The sequence below is a fragment of the Salmo salar genome, chromosome 12 (assembly GCF_965601325.2).
Source record: "Salmo salar chromosome 12, fSalSal1, whole genome shotgun sequence".
In the NCBI taxonomy this organism is placed as follows: domain Eukaryota; kingdom Metazoa; phylum Chordata; class Actinopteri; order Salmoniformes; family Salmonidae; genus Salmo; species Salmo salar.
In genome coordinates this window covers 35,121,865-35,138,466 of record NC_138302.1, presented here as the reverse complement: position 1 = coordinate 35,138,466, position 16,602 = coordinate 35,121,865, and the positions used below count along the sequence as shown (strand labels likewise).

The 16,602-nt window shown below is 43.7% G+C and overlaps 1 protein-coding gene across 1 annotated transcript in view; it reads right to left on the bottom strand.

The window, feature by feature from the left end:
• Nucleotides 1-392: 392 nt before the first annotated feature.
• Nucleotides 393-16,602, bottom strand: part of LOC106564881 (voltage-dependent calcium channel gamma-5 subunit) — a 30,567-nt gene continuing 14,357 nt past the window's right edge. The window contains exons 4-6 of the mRNA XM_014131367.3: nucleotides 6,011-6,151; nucleotides 4,840-4,985; nucleotides 393-4,341 (exon numbers count right to left, since the gene is read on the bottom strand). Coding sequence (XP_013986842.1) covers nucleotides 4,069-4,341; nucleotides 4,840-4,985; nucleotides 6,011-6,151 — 560 coding nt within the window. The 3' untranslated portion in view covers nucleotides 393-4,068. The remainder of the gene's footprint in view (nucleotides 4,342-4,839; nucleotides 4,986-6,010; nucleotides 6,152-16,602) is intronic.

Sequence of the window (16,602 nt, the reverse complement as noted above, 5' to 3'; positions counted from 1 at the left end):
TTTTGGTTACTGAAGTTCTCTCTGCCCGGAGTACCCCTGAAGTACACCCTCATGTGTATTTTACCAGTAGGCCTATGGTCTCACAAATCTTACCCCTGCGGATAGGCCAAGTACCCCCCCAGGAGTCCTAGTATCCCTGGAACCACTATACTACAGGGAGACTACGTGTAACACATCACATAAATCAACAGAATCATTACACATATCATTACTCTTTTTATTTATTCCTCTATTATTTCTCTCTCTGCGTTGTTGGGAAGTAAGCATTTCACTGTTTACCAAGCATGTGACAAATAACATTTGATTTGAGATAATCGGTCTCTTGATGTAGTGTAGTATAATGTGGATACAATCATTTATTTTAAGAGGAGACAAGAAGTTCCGCCTCGAGGTACTTCACCAAATACAGCAGTTTTTATTTATTTATTTTCAGAGGTATAATACAGTAGATTGCACATCGAACATCATGAAAATTACTCATTGTAAAAAAAAAAAACACATTTCAACATCTCCAATGACTTCTTCTGTGACTTGAATATTTTCTAAAATATGCGTATTACAACAAATGCAAAAGTTCACATTTTGAATATGCGATGCAAGAGGCAAAGCAGCTATAACCACAGGCATAATAGATATACTGCATAGATGAATGGTTCTATGGATTACCATGGCTACAAATGAGTAGAACATCTAGATGGTTATAACTTACACATGTAATAGTCTATATAAAAGTAATTTCTGTCTATGTACATGTTTATGATTAACTATATACAGTGTTAACACAAATAGAATGTAACAAATATCAAGAAGGCAGTTCTAATCTGAAGAAACAACTCAAATAGTGTTTGACAATGTGAGATATTTTCATAATTTGTTTTGCAGTTAACATTTGGATTTTTTCTCAAAATATATTACTTATCCTTCAAACTGAACAAAGCTATCAAGTGGAAACATGCCATATGTATTTTATGAAGCTCCAATGTAGAAATGTGGAACAACCATAACACTACCGGATGGTTTTAGATTTAGCCACACGCTCCTCCAATACCCTTCTCCTTTTTTTCCCCTTTGCAATTTGCGCACTGGGGGTAGAAACTTCTAGGCTGTCAATGAGACCGAACAAGGAAAAAAACGTAATATTGTTAATAAATAACAATAACTATCATCAGTCGCAACATTGAACATCGACAGTAGTTGTCCTCTAAATTGATAATTCACTTTAAAATGTACAAAGATTAATTGTTCAATGAGGTCTTACTATGACATAAATACTATAGCTTAAATATATAACGTATATTAGACAAGATGTATTTTCTAGTTAGAAAAAAATCTTACTGTGTTAAACGTGACTAACAGGGTCTCTCCTTTATCAATGTCAAATTCCTAATGGCACCCTATTCCCTACATAGCAAACTACTTTTGGCCAGGGCCATGGGGTGCCATTTGGGACACACAACAATCCAAAGCCAAACAGCTTGCATTCATTTTATTTAACTGGCTTGCCTAGATAAAGGTTAAGAACAAATTCTTATTTACAATGACGGCCTAGGAACAGTGGGGTAACTGCCTTGTTCAGGGGCAGAACAACACATTTTTACCTTGTCAGCTCAGGGATTCCATCTAGCAACCTTTCGGTTACTAGCCCAATGCTCTAACCACTAGGCTACCTGCCCCCCCTATGTAACTATGCATATGCAATCTGATAGAAAACTTGTTTTAAATATACATTTTACATTTCCAGTGATTTACTCCATTGCCAGAAAGCAGTATTCTTGTACAAGTACACTACCGGTCAAAAGTTTTAGAACACCTACTCATTCAAGGGTTTTCCTTTATTTTTAATATTATCTACATTGTAGAATAATAGTGAAGACATCAAAACAATGAAATAACACATAGAATCATGTAGTAACAAAAACTTAAAAAAAAATATATACATTTTATATTTGAAATTCTTCAAAAAGCCACCCTTTTCCTTGATGACAGCTTTGCACACGCTTGGCATTCTCTCAATTATGTCAAGAATAGCTCAAATAAGCAAAGAGAAACAACAGTCCATTACTTTAAGACATGAAGGTCAGTCAATAGGAAACATTTCAAGAACTTCGAAAGTTTCTTCAAGTGCAGTCGCAAAAACCATCAAGCGCTATGATGAAACTGGCGCTCATGAGGACAGCCACAGGAATGGAAGACCCAGAGTTACCTCTGCTGCAGAGTATAAGTTCATTTGAGTTACCAGCCTCAGAAATTACAGCCCAAATAAATGCTTCACAGAGTTCAAGTAACAGAAATCTCAACATCAAGTGTTCAGTGGAGACTGAGTGAAATCAGGCCTTCATGGTCAAATTGCTGCAAAGAAACCACTACTAAAGGACACCAATAATAAGTGACTTGCTTGGGCCAAGAAACACGAGCACTGGACATTAGACCGGTGAAAATTTGTCCTTTGGTCTGGAGTCCAAATTGGAGATTCTTGGTTCCAACCACCGTGTCTTTGTGAGACGCGGTGTGGGTGAACGGATGATCTCCGCATGTGTATTTCCCACCATAAAGCATGGAGGTGTGGGGGTGCTTTGCTCGTGACACGGTCTATTGATTTATTTAGAATTCAAGGCACACTTAACCGGCATGGCTACCACAGCATTCTGCAGCGATACGCCATCCCATCTGGTTTGGGCTTAGTGGGATTATCATTTGTTTTTCAACAGGACAATGACCCAACACACCTCCAGGCTGTGTTAGGACTATTTGAACAAGAAGGAGAGTGATGGAGTGCTGCATCAGATGACCTGGCCTCCACAATCCCCCGACCTCAACCAAATTGAGATGTTTGGGATGAGTCGGACCGCAGAGTGAAGGAAAAACAGCCAACAAGTACTCAGCATATGTGGGAACTCCTTCAAGACTGTTGGAAAAGCATTCCAGGTGAAGCTGGTTGAGAGAATGCCAAGAGTGTGCAAAGCGGTCATGAGCAAAGGGTGACTATTTGAAGAATCTCAAATATAAAATATTTTGGTTACTACATGATTACATATGTGTTATTTCATAGTTGATGTCTTCACTATTATTCTACAATGTCGAAAATAGTAAAAATAAAGAAAAACCCTTGAATGAGTAGGTGTTCTAAAACTTTTGACCAGAAGTGTATATGTGCCTGGTGCACTATTAACAGCAAAAATCAGGATTAGTTTATATCAACTTTGCATTGTTCATCAGCTACATTACATTCAAACTGGCTCTCCATATCTGATGGTCTCAATGACCATCAAACCATGTTCTGAGGCTATACACACACACTATTCTCTTTTCTCTCTCCTTTATCTTCATCATCCCTTTATTCCCCCCTTTTCACTGCATTATGTACATACTGTAATTCTGCAGGGACTCCATTTGGACTCCATGGATGTAGTAGTAGCTTCCTGGTTTCTTTCCATTAAAAAAATATACAAACTTTATCTCTGTCTTTATTAACAGTACTGAGTGTGAGATGGACGATGAAAAAAAGAATCAAATTGATAAAATACTTGTAATAAACATCCTGCTCTCTGACGGGATGATTAAACCACACAGTCAAAATAAATAGATTATAAAGAGAGGAAAACTTTTTACTTTCAATCTACCCACTTATAGTATATTATCTTACAAGTTATACAGTTGACAGAAGTCCTATGTGGGTTACCGGGGAGATATCGGCTTCTATATTGACCAAGATGGAGAATGTACTGTATGGCGAAGGTGAACAAGGTCTGATTGAGAATCACTACTTCTACTGTACTTTGAGTAAAACCAGAGATAGAAGGTCGGCTGTGGGGGGGGGGGGTCGCCATCTCCCAAATGTGTCAAAATTCAGAGAACTGCACTACAAGAGGTCTTCAAAAGAGGTCGTCACACACGGAAAAAGATACACACCCCCCCCGTCACAAAACGCAATCTAGGTGCCTTCCCCATCAGCCCTCCCAATCGCCCTCCTCCAGACCGACCAACCTAGTCTACCACCTCAGCCAGACTCTCCCTTCCTGGGGATGTGTGTGCAACCCACTGCCCAGGCTCCAGGGCTTCACGCAGGCCTCAGCATGGGGAGGAGGACATGCGGTAATACTCGGGACACTTGAGGAGCGCTGGGTAGTTGGAGTGGAGGGAGTGGTTCATCTGGAGCGAGGCTTCGCTGGAGATGCTGGAGGGGCTGCGGCCGCGCTGGTCCCAGGTGTCCGGGTGGAGGAACTGACCAGAGTAATCGGAGCAGTTGCTGTGGCGTGGCCCATATAAGCCCGGGTGGGGTCTGTACATCTCCTCGGCCGTGTAGCGCTTCATGAACAGGTAGACGGACATTACGCCAGCCGTCTGGAGATACATGACAGATGTAAGGGAGCAGGATAACTTGCAGTAAGTATCCTCTTCAACAAATGATATCACAACTGCATGGTTGTGCCTTGAGGAACAGTTCATTGCCCAATCAACCTAGATGTCCCCTTATCTGTATCAACACACTTAATGTGGGTATCATTGCGCAAAATATTTGATCTCCCTAGACCCTATGTCAGCATTTCCCAAACTCTGTCCTCAGGATCCCACGTTTAGTTTTTTTCCTTAGCACTATACAGGCGATTCAAATGAACAACTAATCATCAAGCTTTGATTATATGAATCAGCTGTGTAGTGCTAGAGCAAAACTAACCAAAACGCGCACCCCTTGGGGTCCCCAGGACCGAGTTTGGGAAATGCAGCCCAATGTACTCTACATTGACAGGCGTAAGCAAAATGCATAGGCTCTAGGGGTAGGTTAGGCTATGGATTTGGGATTGGGCCTACAATGTAATGAAGAAGCAAGGAGGAAGTTACCTCAGTTAGCAGGAAGGAGATGGCAGCGAAAGCGAAGGACCAGCCGTACTGGTAACTGAAGTAGGCCTCGTTGGTCTTGGTCCTGTTCAACATCTCATCATTAATACTGGAGATGTACAACACCAGGCCCACCACCAGAGACAGACCTAGCAGAGAGAGGAGGGATGGAGAGAGAAAAATATGGGGAGAGAGATGGGGGGAGAAAGTGTGAGAGAACGAGAGAAAGTGTTTGAGAGAGAGAGCGATAGGAAGAATACAGATTCTTCTGCATAAGCAGGATGTTGTAATTCTATGGTGATACATTTGTGTTCTTGTACAGTATGTTAATGATATGCAACATTCCATTAGAAATAGAATAGCTTTCATGGTGTGATCACTGATACAGAACCCCAATGTTTTGTTACTACGCAACAAGGGCTGCATTCTAAGGTAATGCCAGTAATAATTGTGCATGCAAATCACTACTAGATGAAACAAAGAATGTGTCCTGGGGACTTAAAATTAAACCATATTGAGCCAGTTTCCTTGACACAGATTAAACCTAGTCTTGGACTAACACACATTGTCCATGGAGATTGTCACATCTGCTCCTGCTACGCCCTCGTGTTCATCCGGTGTCTCCTTGACCTGCAGCCACTCTCCCTCTCTGTGTGTGATTGTGTGGTTGGAGACAGGTGTGCTGGAGTCAGAGCAGATCCCTACCAGCTGCAACCCGTTCCACAATCAAGACCTCTACAAATACTCAGTCCTGCCACTTCCACTCTGCCAGATCTTAATCTCTGCTCATTTTGCCACTGACTCCTGTTCCTCATCTCACCACCCTGTTTCCCTGTTCTGGATTCCCCTCTGGACCAATTTACCCTGTCCCAACCCAGCTCACTCCAACCTCAGCCTCCACATCTAGTTTCCTACAACTCATCCGAGCTTCCCTGGATCTGCACTCCATATCTCCCTGTGTTACAATAAATACCATGGTTCATTTCATCCCCGTTTCTTCGTCTGCTCTTGGGTTCCCCTGTGCCGCTCCGCCTAACAGAGATTCTCCATTGAAATAGTTTAGTCCAGGAGTAGGTTTAATCTCTGTCCAGTAAACTGGCACTTAGACTCAATAAATAAATGTGAAGAATCTCTTGTTTCAACAAAATGCATTCACAGAAGTGATGTCATTTACCTGAGAGGATGAAGAAGATTCCGGAGATGAAGGCCAGGATGGTGCGGTGGGGCCGGATATGTCCGATGTTGCTCAGCACAAAACCAATGAACAAGAAGAAGAGACTAACCAGAGGGAAAGGAGTGGCTGAACGGATCATCTCTGGAACAAGGAAAGGAGATAAAGAATGGATGATACATTTAGTAAGTTTGTTCGTTCATTCAGTCAAATCGTATCAATTCATCCAAGTCAATCTATTGTGATGAGTCTGTGTTCTATGAAGAGTTTAAATATAAGAGTCAATTAAATGTGTTCTCTAACCACTGAGATAAAGCACAACATGATTTGATTGACTCAGTAAAAGAACCCTAAAGCAGTGAATGGCATATAGCAAACACCAGATTCGCTTCCTGGTTAAATTGGTTTTGTAACTTTTTTCAACTTCCCACAGTTGATTGCTTTTCTCTCGAGGTCTCTGACAAACAACAAGCAATATAGCTACCTCTGTTCCTGGTGTCATTCCATTTGCACACACCAAGGGGTGGTTCCACTGCCTGGGATGTCTCCACAAGCATCTCAACTTACGGAGATGTTGCTGGGACCCCCACTGTGAGAATGGTTTCTCCCTGGATTCTCCATACCAATATAACTGCAAGCCCCAATTCTGACTTGTGCTCTAATATCTGCTTCACTGACTTCTGCTCTCGTAAAAACCTGGGTTTTCTGCATGTTAACACTAGAAGTTTATGACCTAAAATGGATCAATTGAAAGTGTGGGTTCACAGCTCCAATCCAGATGTGTTGGTCATTACTGAGACGTTAAGGAAGAGTGTTTTGAATACTGATGATAACGTTCCTGGTTATAACCTTTTTCAGCAAGACAGATCTTCCAAAGGTGAGAGAGTGGCAATCTTTACCAAGGATCACCTTTGGGTGCTCGGTTGTCTCCAAGTCTGTCCAAACAATTTGATTTGCAGGTTTTAAGTATTAAACGTTCAAATAGCTCTTTGTTGACTGTTGCTGGGTGCTATCGTCCTCCATCAGCACCGGCCTGTACCCTACCTGCCCTAAGCTCTCTCCTGGCCCCCTACACCAAGTCTGAATTTGTCCTGCTAGGTGACCTAAACTGGGACATGCTTAAACCACCTGACCAAGTTCTAAAGCAATGGGACTCCCTAAATCTTTCTCAGATTATCACCAATCCCACAAGGTATGACTCCAAACTCCCAGAAAAGGCTACTCATCTTGATGTTATCCTCACAAATAATCCTGATAGGTATCAGTCTGGTGTTTTCTGTAATGACCTTAGTGATCACTGTTTTACAGCCTGTGTTCGTAATGGCTGCTCAATGAAACGACCTATCCTGATTTATCATAGACACTTGCTAAAATACTTTAATGAGCAAGCCTTCCTTCATGAACTGGCCTCTGTAAAATGGTATGGAATCCGCTTGATCCCCTCTATCGAAGACGCTTGGACCTTCTTTTTTTAATATTTTTCTGTGGTATTGTTAACAAACACACCCCCATAAAGAAAATGAGAATTAAAAACATGTTCAGCCTCTGGTTCGACCGTGATCTTGCGGAGTTGCTCCACCTCAAGAATTGCATTTGGCGAAAGGCTCGGCACACGCATACTCTGGCTGGCTCTCGTTCAGGCAAATGAGAAATAAGTGCACTCAGGCTATCTGGAAGGACAAAGTTAGTTCCTTTAAGGAGCAGTTCTCTCTCTGTGGGTCAGACCTCAAGAAGTTCTTTAATCACCACTTCATTAAGACTCAGCCATGCCTCCTTGCCCATCCAACATTTCCTCATCTCCCACCCCTTTAATGCGACTATCCCCGATGTTTTTCTTATTTATAAAACCCTCTTAGGCCTCACTCCCCCTATCTGTGATATCTACTGCAGCCCTCATCCTCCACATACAACACCTGTTCTGCCAGTCACATTCTGTTGAAGGTCCCCAGAGCACACACACATCCCTGGGTCGCTCCTCTTTTCAGTTCGATGGAGCTAGCGACTGGAACAAGCTGCACAAAACACTCAAACTGGACAGTTTTAGCTCAAGCTCTTCATTCAAAGACTCAAGCATGTGTAACCGATGTGAAATGGCTAGTTAGCGGTGGTGTGCGCTAATAGCGTTTCAATCAGTGACGTCACTCGCTCTGAGACTTGAAGTAGGGTTTCCCCTTGCATTGCAAGGGCCGCGGCTTTTGTGGCGCGATGAGTAACGATGCTTCGTGGGTGTCAGTTGTTGATGTGTGCAAGGGTCCCTGGTTCGAGCCCAGGTTGGGGCGAAGAGAGGGACGGAACCTACACTGTTACACATGGACACCCTTACTGACAGTTGTGGCTGCTTTGCGTGATGTACTGTTGTCTCTACCTTCTTGCCCTTTGCACTGTTGTCTGTGCCCAATAATGTTTGTACCATGTTTTGTGCTGCTACCATGTTGTCATGTTGTGTTGCTGCCTTGCTATGTTGTTGTCTTAGGTCTCTTTATGTAGTGTTGTCTCTCGTGATGTGCGTTTTGTCCTATATTCATATTTTATTTATTTTTGTATTTTTAATCCCAGCCGCAGGAGGCCTTTTGGTAGGTCGTCATTGTAAATATGAATTTGTTCTTAACTGACTTGCGTAGTTAAATAAAGGCTAAATAAAAATAAATACATAAACAACTATGCTATGAAGCAGGAGCAGACCATAGGTCAAATTTCATAGCCTGGGTAGAGAGGTAGGTCTATGCTACAGCTGTAATGAACACGATGGGAGTCAGAGAGCTGATTTCAAGCACAGGGCGCAGCAGGTGTTTATTGTAAAGGACCACAGGAGGCGGCAGGTAGCTGGGTCCAGGGTCAGGCAGAAGGTCATACACAGGGGCTCGAAAATGGCAACAGTACAGTCAGGAAAAAGGCTAGTAACGTCGTCCGGGAGATCAGGCAATAGGTGGATAACAGGCAGGGAATAGGCAAAAGGCGTCGTTAGTGAGACAAGCCAAAACTATCATGCACAGGAGGATTAAATCACGGGAAAAATAGAGCTCCGAAGTGTGTCACAAAACAAACAATACCTCACAATGATGGGGTGCAAAGAACTGAACTAAATAGTGTGTGATAATGATAGACAGGTGTGTGAACAGGTGATCAGAATTCAGGTGATTGGGATCTGGAGAGTGAGCGGCGTTTAGGGGACCTATGTGTTTGAGAGTGTGAGCTGGAAAGTGGGCTGGAAAGTGAGCTGCATTCAGGGGATCTACGTGTTTGAGAGTGTGAATTGGAAGCAGACGTTACAGTACCCCCCCCTCCATGGGCGGCTCTTGACGGCTTAGGAAGCTGAGTAGGGGGCCTCCCTGGGGACGTGGAGCTGGGCGGTCAGGACGGTTAGGGTAGAAAGCCAGGATCATGGCTGGGACGAGGATGTCCTGGGCGGGGACCCAGCACCGTTCTTCGGGTCCGTACCCCTCCCAATCCACCAGGTAGTGGATGCGACCACCCAGGCGCTTGGAGTCAAGGAAGGCTTGGACGGAATAAGCCGGTGCACCGTCGACATCAAATGGAGAGGGTGAGCCACTGGAGGATGGAGAGGGCTGTACCTCACAGGCTTGAGAAGGGACACATGGAAGGATGAGGAGATCCGGTAATGGCGGAGCAACTGGAGATGGTAGGTGACAGGATTGATGCAGTGTTATTTTGAAAGGACCAATTAACTTTTTGCAGGGGTCACAAAACTGAATGTCCCGGGTAGAGCGCCACACACGTTGCCCGGGGTGGAAGAGTGGAGTAGGTCGGCGACGCCGGTCAGCGAACCGTTTCTGGGAAAGGGAAGCTTGATGTAGGTGCCGATGTACTGTCTCCCAAACCTGCTCACACTGTCGAAAAACCACTCATCGATGGCAGGCACAGTTCCGGGCTCTGTCTCCCATGGGAACACATGGGTTGGTATCCGAGGACACACTGAAAAGGAGTGAGATATGCACCCAGGAGTTCTGTGGGTATTTGGCCCAGGCTTGATAGCGACTCCACTCGCGTGGTTGGTGGGTGCAGTGTTGGCGAAGGTACTTCCCTATTTCCTGATTCAGGCGTTCCGTCTGCCCGTTGGTTTGGGGATGGTATCTGGAGGATAGACCCCCAGTCGGTCGCAGAAGGCACGCCACACCCTGGAGACGAACTGGGGTCCCCAATCCAAAACAATGTCTTCCGGGATCCCATACAGACGAAACACCTGTTGGAACATGCACTCGGCCATTTCCACGGCATTAGGTAGATACGGAAGGGGGATGAGTCGGCCCACCGTGGAGAACCGGTCCACTACAACTAAAATAGTAGTGAAGCCCGAAGAGTCTAGCAGATCAGTGAGGAAATTCATGGCGATGTGGGACCATGGCCTGTGTGGTGTAGGTAAAGGCTCCAGCTTACCGGTAGGTAGTTGGCGAGGGCTCTTTGCCCATGCACAGACGGGACAGGAAAGCACGTAATCTCTGACGTCTTCTGTTAGGGATGACCACCAGAACTTGCGTGTCAGTAGCTCCGTGGTCCGGGTGATCCCGGGATGGCCAGAACTCAGTGAGGTATGGCACCACTGCATTAGCTGTGGTCTGACGGATGCCGGAACGTAGGTCTTGCCTGCAGGGGTGTCAGGAGGTGCTGGGTCGTGGAGTAGGGCCTCTTGGACGGCTGATTGGATTTCCCACTGTATTGGTCCCACGACACAAGACGGAGGCAGGATGGGCTCGGGAGCTGGGTTAGAAGAAGGGGAGTCAAATAGGGAATCGGCCTTCACATTTTTCTTGCCAGACAGACAGGTGACGGTGAAGTTGAAGCGGGTGAAGAAGAGCGCCCAACAAGCCTGTCTGGGGTTGAGCCTCTTAGCACTTCTTAAGTACTCCAAATTGCGGTGGTTAGTAAGGACAAGGAATTGGTGATGAACTCCCTCTAACTAGCCACTCTTCGATAGCCAGCTTAAATGGCGAGCAGCTCTCGGTTCCCGTCATCATAAACTCATCAAAAAAAGAAACGTCCCTTTCTCAGGACTTTCAAAGGTCATTTGTAAAAATCCAAATAACTTCACAGATATTAATTGTAAAAGGTTTAAACACTGATTCCCATGCTTGTTCAATGAATACAATTGTGTCTGGTAGTATATTGGTCTGGTCTGTGGGTTTTGCAAATTACTTAAATTGTGAGTGAGACAGAAGTGGGTCTGCTTTCTGAGTTTTGTAAATCTTCATTCTCCCATCTTCACTTTAGGCCTCATGGGAATCTCTCTCTTTCGCTGTATTTTACGTATACTCAAACCGCATTTCCTCTGACAGTGTGTCTCCAGGGTCCCTGAGCATTACCCATCCTGTGTGTATCCATCTGCATTTGGCCTGAGGGACATCTCTCGCAAAATAAATTGCGCCTTGCATTTTTCATATCTCCCCTGTATCCCTTGTTAGAGTGGAATGAGCCATGCCTCAGAGGCAAGTCAGGAATAGCACAAACATACATCTATATGGGGGGAGATATGTGGATGTGTGTCAGTTGGGACCACTGTAGCACTACTCTACCTTACATCCATTCAGTCCATCCCAAGCCTGTGCCGTATGGATTTATATTTTCTCTTAAAACGGAGCATACGGAAGGGGTTGTTAAATCTGTTCAAGTATTTCCACAAAAAAAGAGGAACTCAGCAAAAAAAGAAATGGCCCTTTCTCAGGACCCTGTCTTCCAAAGATAATTCGGAAAATTCAAATAACTTCACAGATCTTCACTGTAAAGGGTTTAAACACTTCCCCCAAGCTTGTTCAATGAACCATAAACAATTAATGAATATGCACCTGTGGAACGGTCGTTAACCTCTCCAGCGTCCCGTCCGTGGGATCAAAATCCAGGGAAAACTCCTAGCGACATTAGCATAACGAAATGTAATATATATATTTTTTCAAATATAGGACTGTCTCATATCGTTTTATAGATACACCTCTCCTGAATCGACCCACGTCGTCCGATTTCAAAAAGGTTTTACAGGAAAAGCAAATCATTAGATTATGTTAGGAGTCCATCGTAAAAGCAGCAACATAGCCATTTTCCGACCAACCACATGCATCACAAATAACCAAAAAACAGCTAAATGCAGCACTAACCTTTTACAAACTTCATCAGATGACACACCTAGGTCATCATGTTACACAATGCATGCATTCTTTTGTTCAATAAAGTTCATATTTATATATGAAAACAGCATTTTACATCGGCGTCTGACGTTGACTAACTATTTTCCAGTCAAATGCATCCAGGGAAACAGTGCTACAATTTACTGAATTACTATTCGAAAACATTTTTAAAATGTAATATTGTCATTCTAAGATTTATAGATGAATATCTCTTGAAAGCACCTGTCATACCAGATTTAAAAAGAACTTTACTGGGTAATCACACTTAGCGATAAAAGGGGATGCGATACTCAGAAAATTAGCTAGTAAACCGAGCTCAGCGCCATCTTGGAACAATCGCATATCACATCTAATCTTGTATAATATTGTCAATAATCGCTTACCTTTAGTTGTCTTCATCAGAAAGCACTTCCAGGAATCCCAGGTCCACAACAGATGTATTTTCGGTCGAAAAAGTCCATCCTTTATGTTCCATTAGCTTGCTGTTGTTAGCGCGTCTGAATGCTATATCCAAATGCTCTGCCGGTCGCGGGACAGCCGTTTCGAAATAAAACATTTTTTTTCCCATTTAGGTTCGTTCAAACATGTCAAACGTTGTATAACATAAATCTTCAGGGCCTGTTTCAACAAGAGAGCCAATAAGATTCGAGGGGGACGATTGTATTGTGTTTCAAAACGTTTCCAAAGGTGGGGGTAGACAGGGCCGCCGGCGTCATAATGGTGATGGCCCTCCCCCTGTGACCAATTTCCAACGCGTCTCATTCACTGAGTTTCGACAGTAGAAGGCTCAAAACACTTTGTAAAGACTGGCGACATCTTGTGGAAGCAATAGGAAGTGCTCAATGAACGATAGCTCACGGTGTGATTAATAGGCAACGACGAGAAGTTGAGTCCACAATTCAGAATTCCACTTCCTGTTTCAATCGGTCTCGGGGTTTTGACTGCCATATGAGTTCTGTTATACTCACAGACACCATTCAAACAGTTTTAGAAACTTCAGGGTGTTTTCTATCCACAGGTATTAATAATATGCATATCCTAGCTTCTGAGTTTGATTAGTAGGCCGTTGAAAATGAGCACGAATTTTTCCCAAAATGCGCTGTGACGCCCCCTATCCTAGGGTAACGTCAAGAGGTTATGACACTAACAGCTTACAGACAGTAGGCAATTAAGGTCAAAGTTCTGAAAACTTAGGACACTAAAGCGGCCTTTCTACTGACTCTGAAAAACACCAAAAGAAAGATGCCCAGGGTCCCTGCTCATCTGCGTGAACGTGCCTTTAGGCATGCTGCAAGGAGGCATGAGGACTGCAGATGTGGCCAGGGCAATAAATTGCAATGTCTGTACTGTGAGACGCATAAGACAGCGCTAGAGGGAGACAGGGCGGACAGCTGATCATCCTCACAGTGTCAGACCACGTGTAACAACACCTGCACAGGATGGGTACATCCGAACATCACACCTGCGGGACAGGTACAGGATGGCAACAACAACTGCCCGAGTTACACCAGGAACGCACAATCCCTCCGTCAGTGCTCAGACTGTCCGCAATAGGCTGAGAGAGGCTGGATTGAGGGCTTGTAGGCCTGAGTGTAAGGCAGGTCCTCACCAGACATCACCGGCAACAACGTCTCCTATGGGCACAAACCCACCGTCACTGGACAAGACAGGACTGGCAAAAAGTGCTCTTCACTGACGAGTCGCAGTTTTGTCTCACCAGGGGTGATGGTCGGATTTGCGTTTATCGTCGAAGGAATGAGCGTTACACCGAGGCCTGTACTCTGGAGCGGGATCGATTTGGAGGTGGAGGGTCCGTCATGGTCTGGGGTGGTGTCACAGCATCATCGGACTGAGCTTGTTATCATTGCAGACATTCTCAATGCTGTGCGTTACAGGGAAGACATCCTCTTCCCTCATGTGGTACCCTTCCTGCAGGCTCATCCTGACATGACCCTCCAGCATAACAATGCCACCAGCCATACTGCCCATTCTGTGCGTGATCTGCAAGACATGAATGTCAGTGTTCTGCTATGACCAGCGAAGAGCCCGGATCGTAATCCCATTGAACATGTCTGGGACCTGTTGGATCGGAGGGTGAGGGCTAGGGCCATTCCCCCCAGAAATGTCCGGGAACTTGCAGGTGCCTTGGTGGAAGAGTGGGGTAACATCTCACAGCAAGAACTGGCAAATCTGGTGTAGTCCATGAGGAGGCGATGCACTGCAGTACTTAATGCAACTGGTGGCCACACCAGATACGGACTGTTACTTTTCTGTGGAACTTGTTCAGTTTTGTCTCAGTTGTTGAATCTTATGTTCATACAAATATTTACACATGTTAAGTTTGCTGAAAATAAACGCAGTTGACAGTGAGAGGATGTTTCTTTTTTTGCTGAGTTTATGTAATCATGTCTCAATGTAATGAAGGTATGAAATTGTTATTTTCAAATTCAAATCTCTTTTTGGGCTTGTGGTCAATTCCCACTTTACAAATTATTATAATCAACCATCCGCTCAGACAAAAATCGTCCCGAGGCTGAATCTAGTTACCTACCCCTGGCATACGCCATGCTTCAAAGCATACATCATGCATACCATGAGTACCTTCGGTCTCTCTGGGGGTGTGACATATGTATATGACATACAGTACGTGTATCACATTGTCCACAGAATTCACTATTATTCATTATGATAATTCATCATGCCTTTTGTTTGACATTATCAGAATGGACCCTGTGGGATTGACGATGAAGCGTGTTCTTCCTCTCCTCAGGCATACCCCTCATCTATCACTGAACTTATGTCAAAGTAATTTTTTTGATTTTAACAACAGAAATATCTTGAGGCCTAAAGTGACAGCAGTCTGTCTGGTGGCCTAGGAGTTAGGCCAGGAGCTCTTCCTAATAATGTGATCTGATCTGGAAAAACTCTGGGCTCTGGTTATATGATAGTTAATGACTTGCCAGGTCATAGTCAGGAAAAACTCTTGGCCCTACCTTTATGCCCTCCCACAACAGAACAGGTGTGTTTGTGCTAGGGACCAGAGCCCGTATTCCTAACGTATCCGCCTGTCCATGTTATCTTATACTGTACATTGTGATCTAAAAAGGTAAAACTGATCCTAAATCAGCACTCCTACTTTAACCTGTTAGGGCTAGGGGGCAGCATTTGCACGTCTGGATAAAAAAAATGTACCCGATTTAATCTGGTTACTAATCCTACCCAGTAACTAGAATATGCATATACTTATTATATATGGATAGAAAACACTCAAAGTTTCTAAACCTGTTTGAATGGTGTCTGTGAGTATAACAGAACTCATTTGGCAGGCAAAACCCTGAGACATTTTCTGACAGGAAGTGGATACCTGATGTGTTGTATTGACTTTAAACCTATCCCATTGAAAAACACAGGGGTTTAGGAATATTTTGGCACTTCCTATTGCTTCCACTAGATGTCACCAGCCTTTACAAAGTGTTTTGAGTCTTCTGGAGGGAGATCTGACCGAACAAGAGCCATGGAACGATGATGTCCCATTAGACACCTGGCGCGCGAGTTCATGTTGGGTACCCTCGTTCCAATACGTTATAAAAGAGTATGCATTCGTCCACCTTGAATATTATTCATGTTCTGGTTAAAAAAGGCCCTAATGATTTATGCTATACAACGTTTGACATGTTTGAACGAACGGAAATATATTTTTTCCCCTCGTTCATGACGAGAAGTCCGGCTGGCTTAGATCATGTGCTAACAAGACGGAGATTTTTGGACATAAATGATGAGCTTTTTTGAACAAAACTACATTCGTTATGGACCTGTGATACCTGGAAGTGACATCTGATGAAGAGAATCAAAGGTAATGGATTATTTACATAGTATTTTCGATTTTAGATCTCCCCAACATGACGTCTAGTCTGTATCGCAACGCGTATTTTTCTGGGCGCAGTGCTCAGATTATTGCAAAGTGTGATTTCCCAGTAAGGTTATTTTTAAATCTGGCAAGTTGATTGCGTTCAAGAGATGTAAATCTATAATTCTTTAAATGACAATATAATATTTTACCAATGTTTTCTAATTTTAATTATTTAATTTGTGACGCTAACTTGACTGCCGGTTATTGGAGGGAAACGATTTCCTCAACATCAATGCCATAGTAAAACGCTGTTTTTGGATATAAATATGAACTTGATAGAACTAAAAATGCATGCATTGTCTAACATAATGTCCTAGGAGTGTCATCTGATGGAGATTGTAAAAGGTTAGTGCATCATTTTAGCTGGTTTTATGGTTTTGGTGACCCTGTCTTTGACTTGACAAAACATTACACACAACTCTTGTAAATGTACTGTCCTAACATACTCTAAATTTATGCTTTCGCCGTAAAACCTTTTTGAAATCGTAAAACGTGGTTAGATTAAGGAGATGTTTATCTTTCAAATGGTGTAAAATAGTCGTATTTTTGAA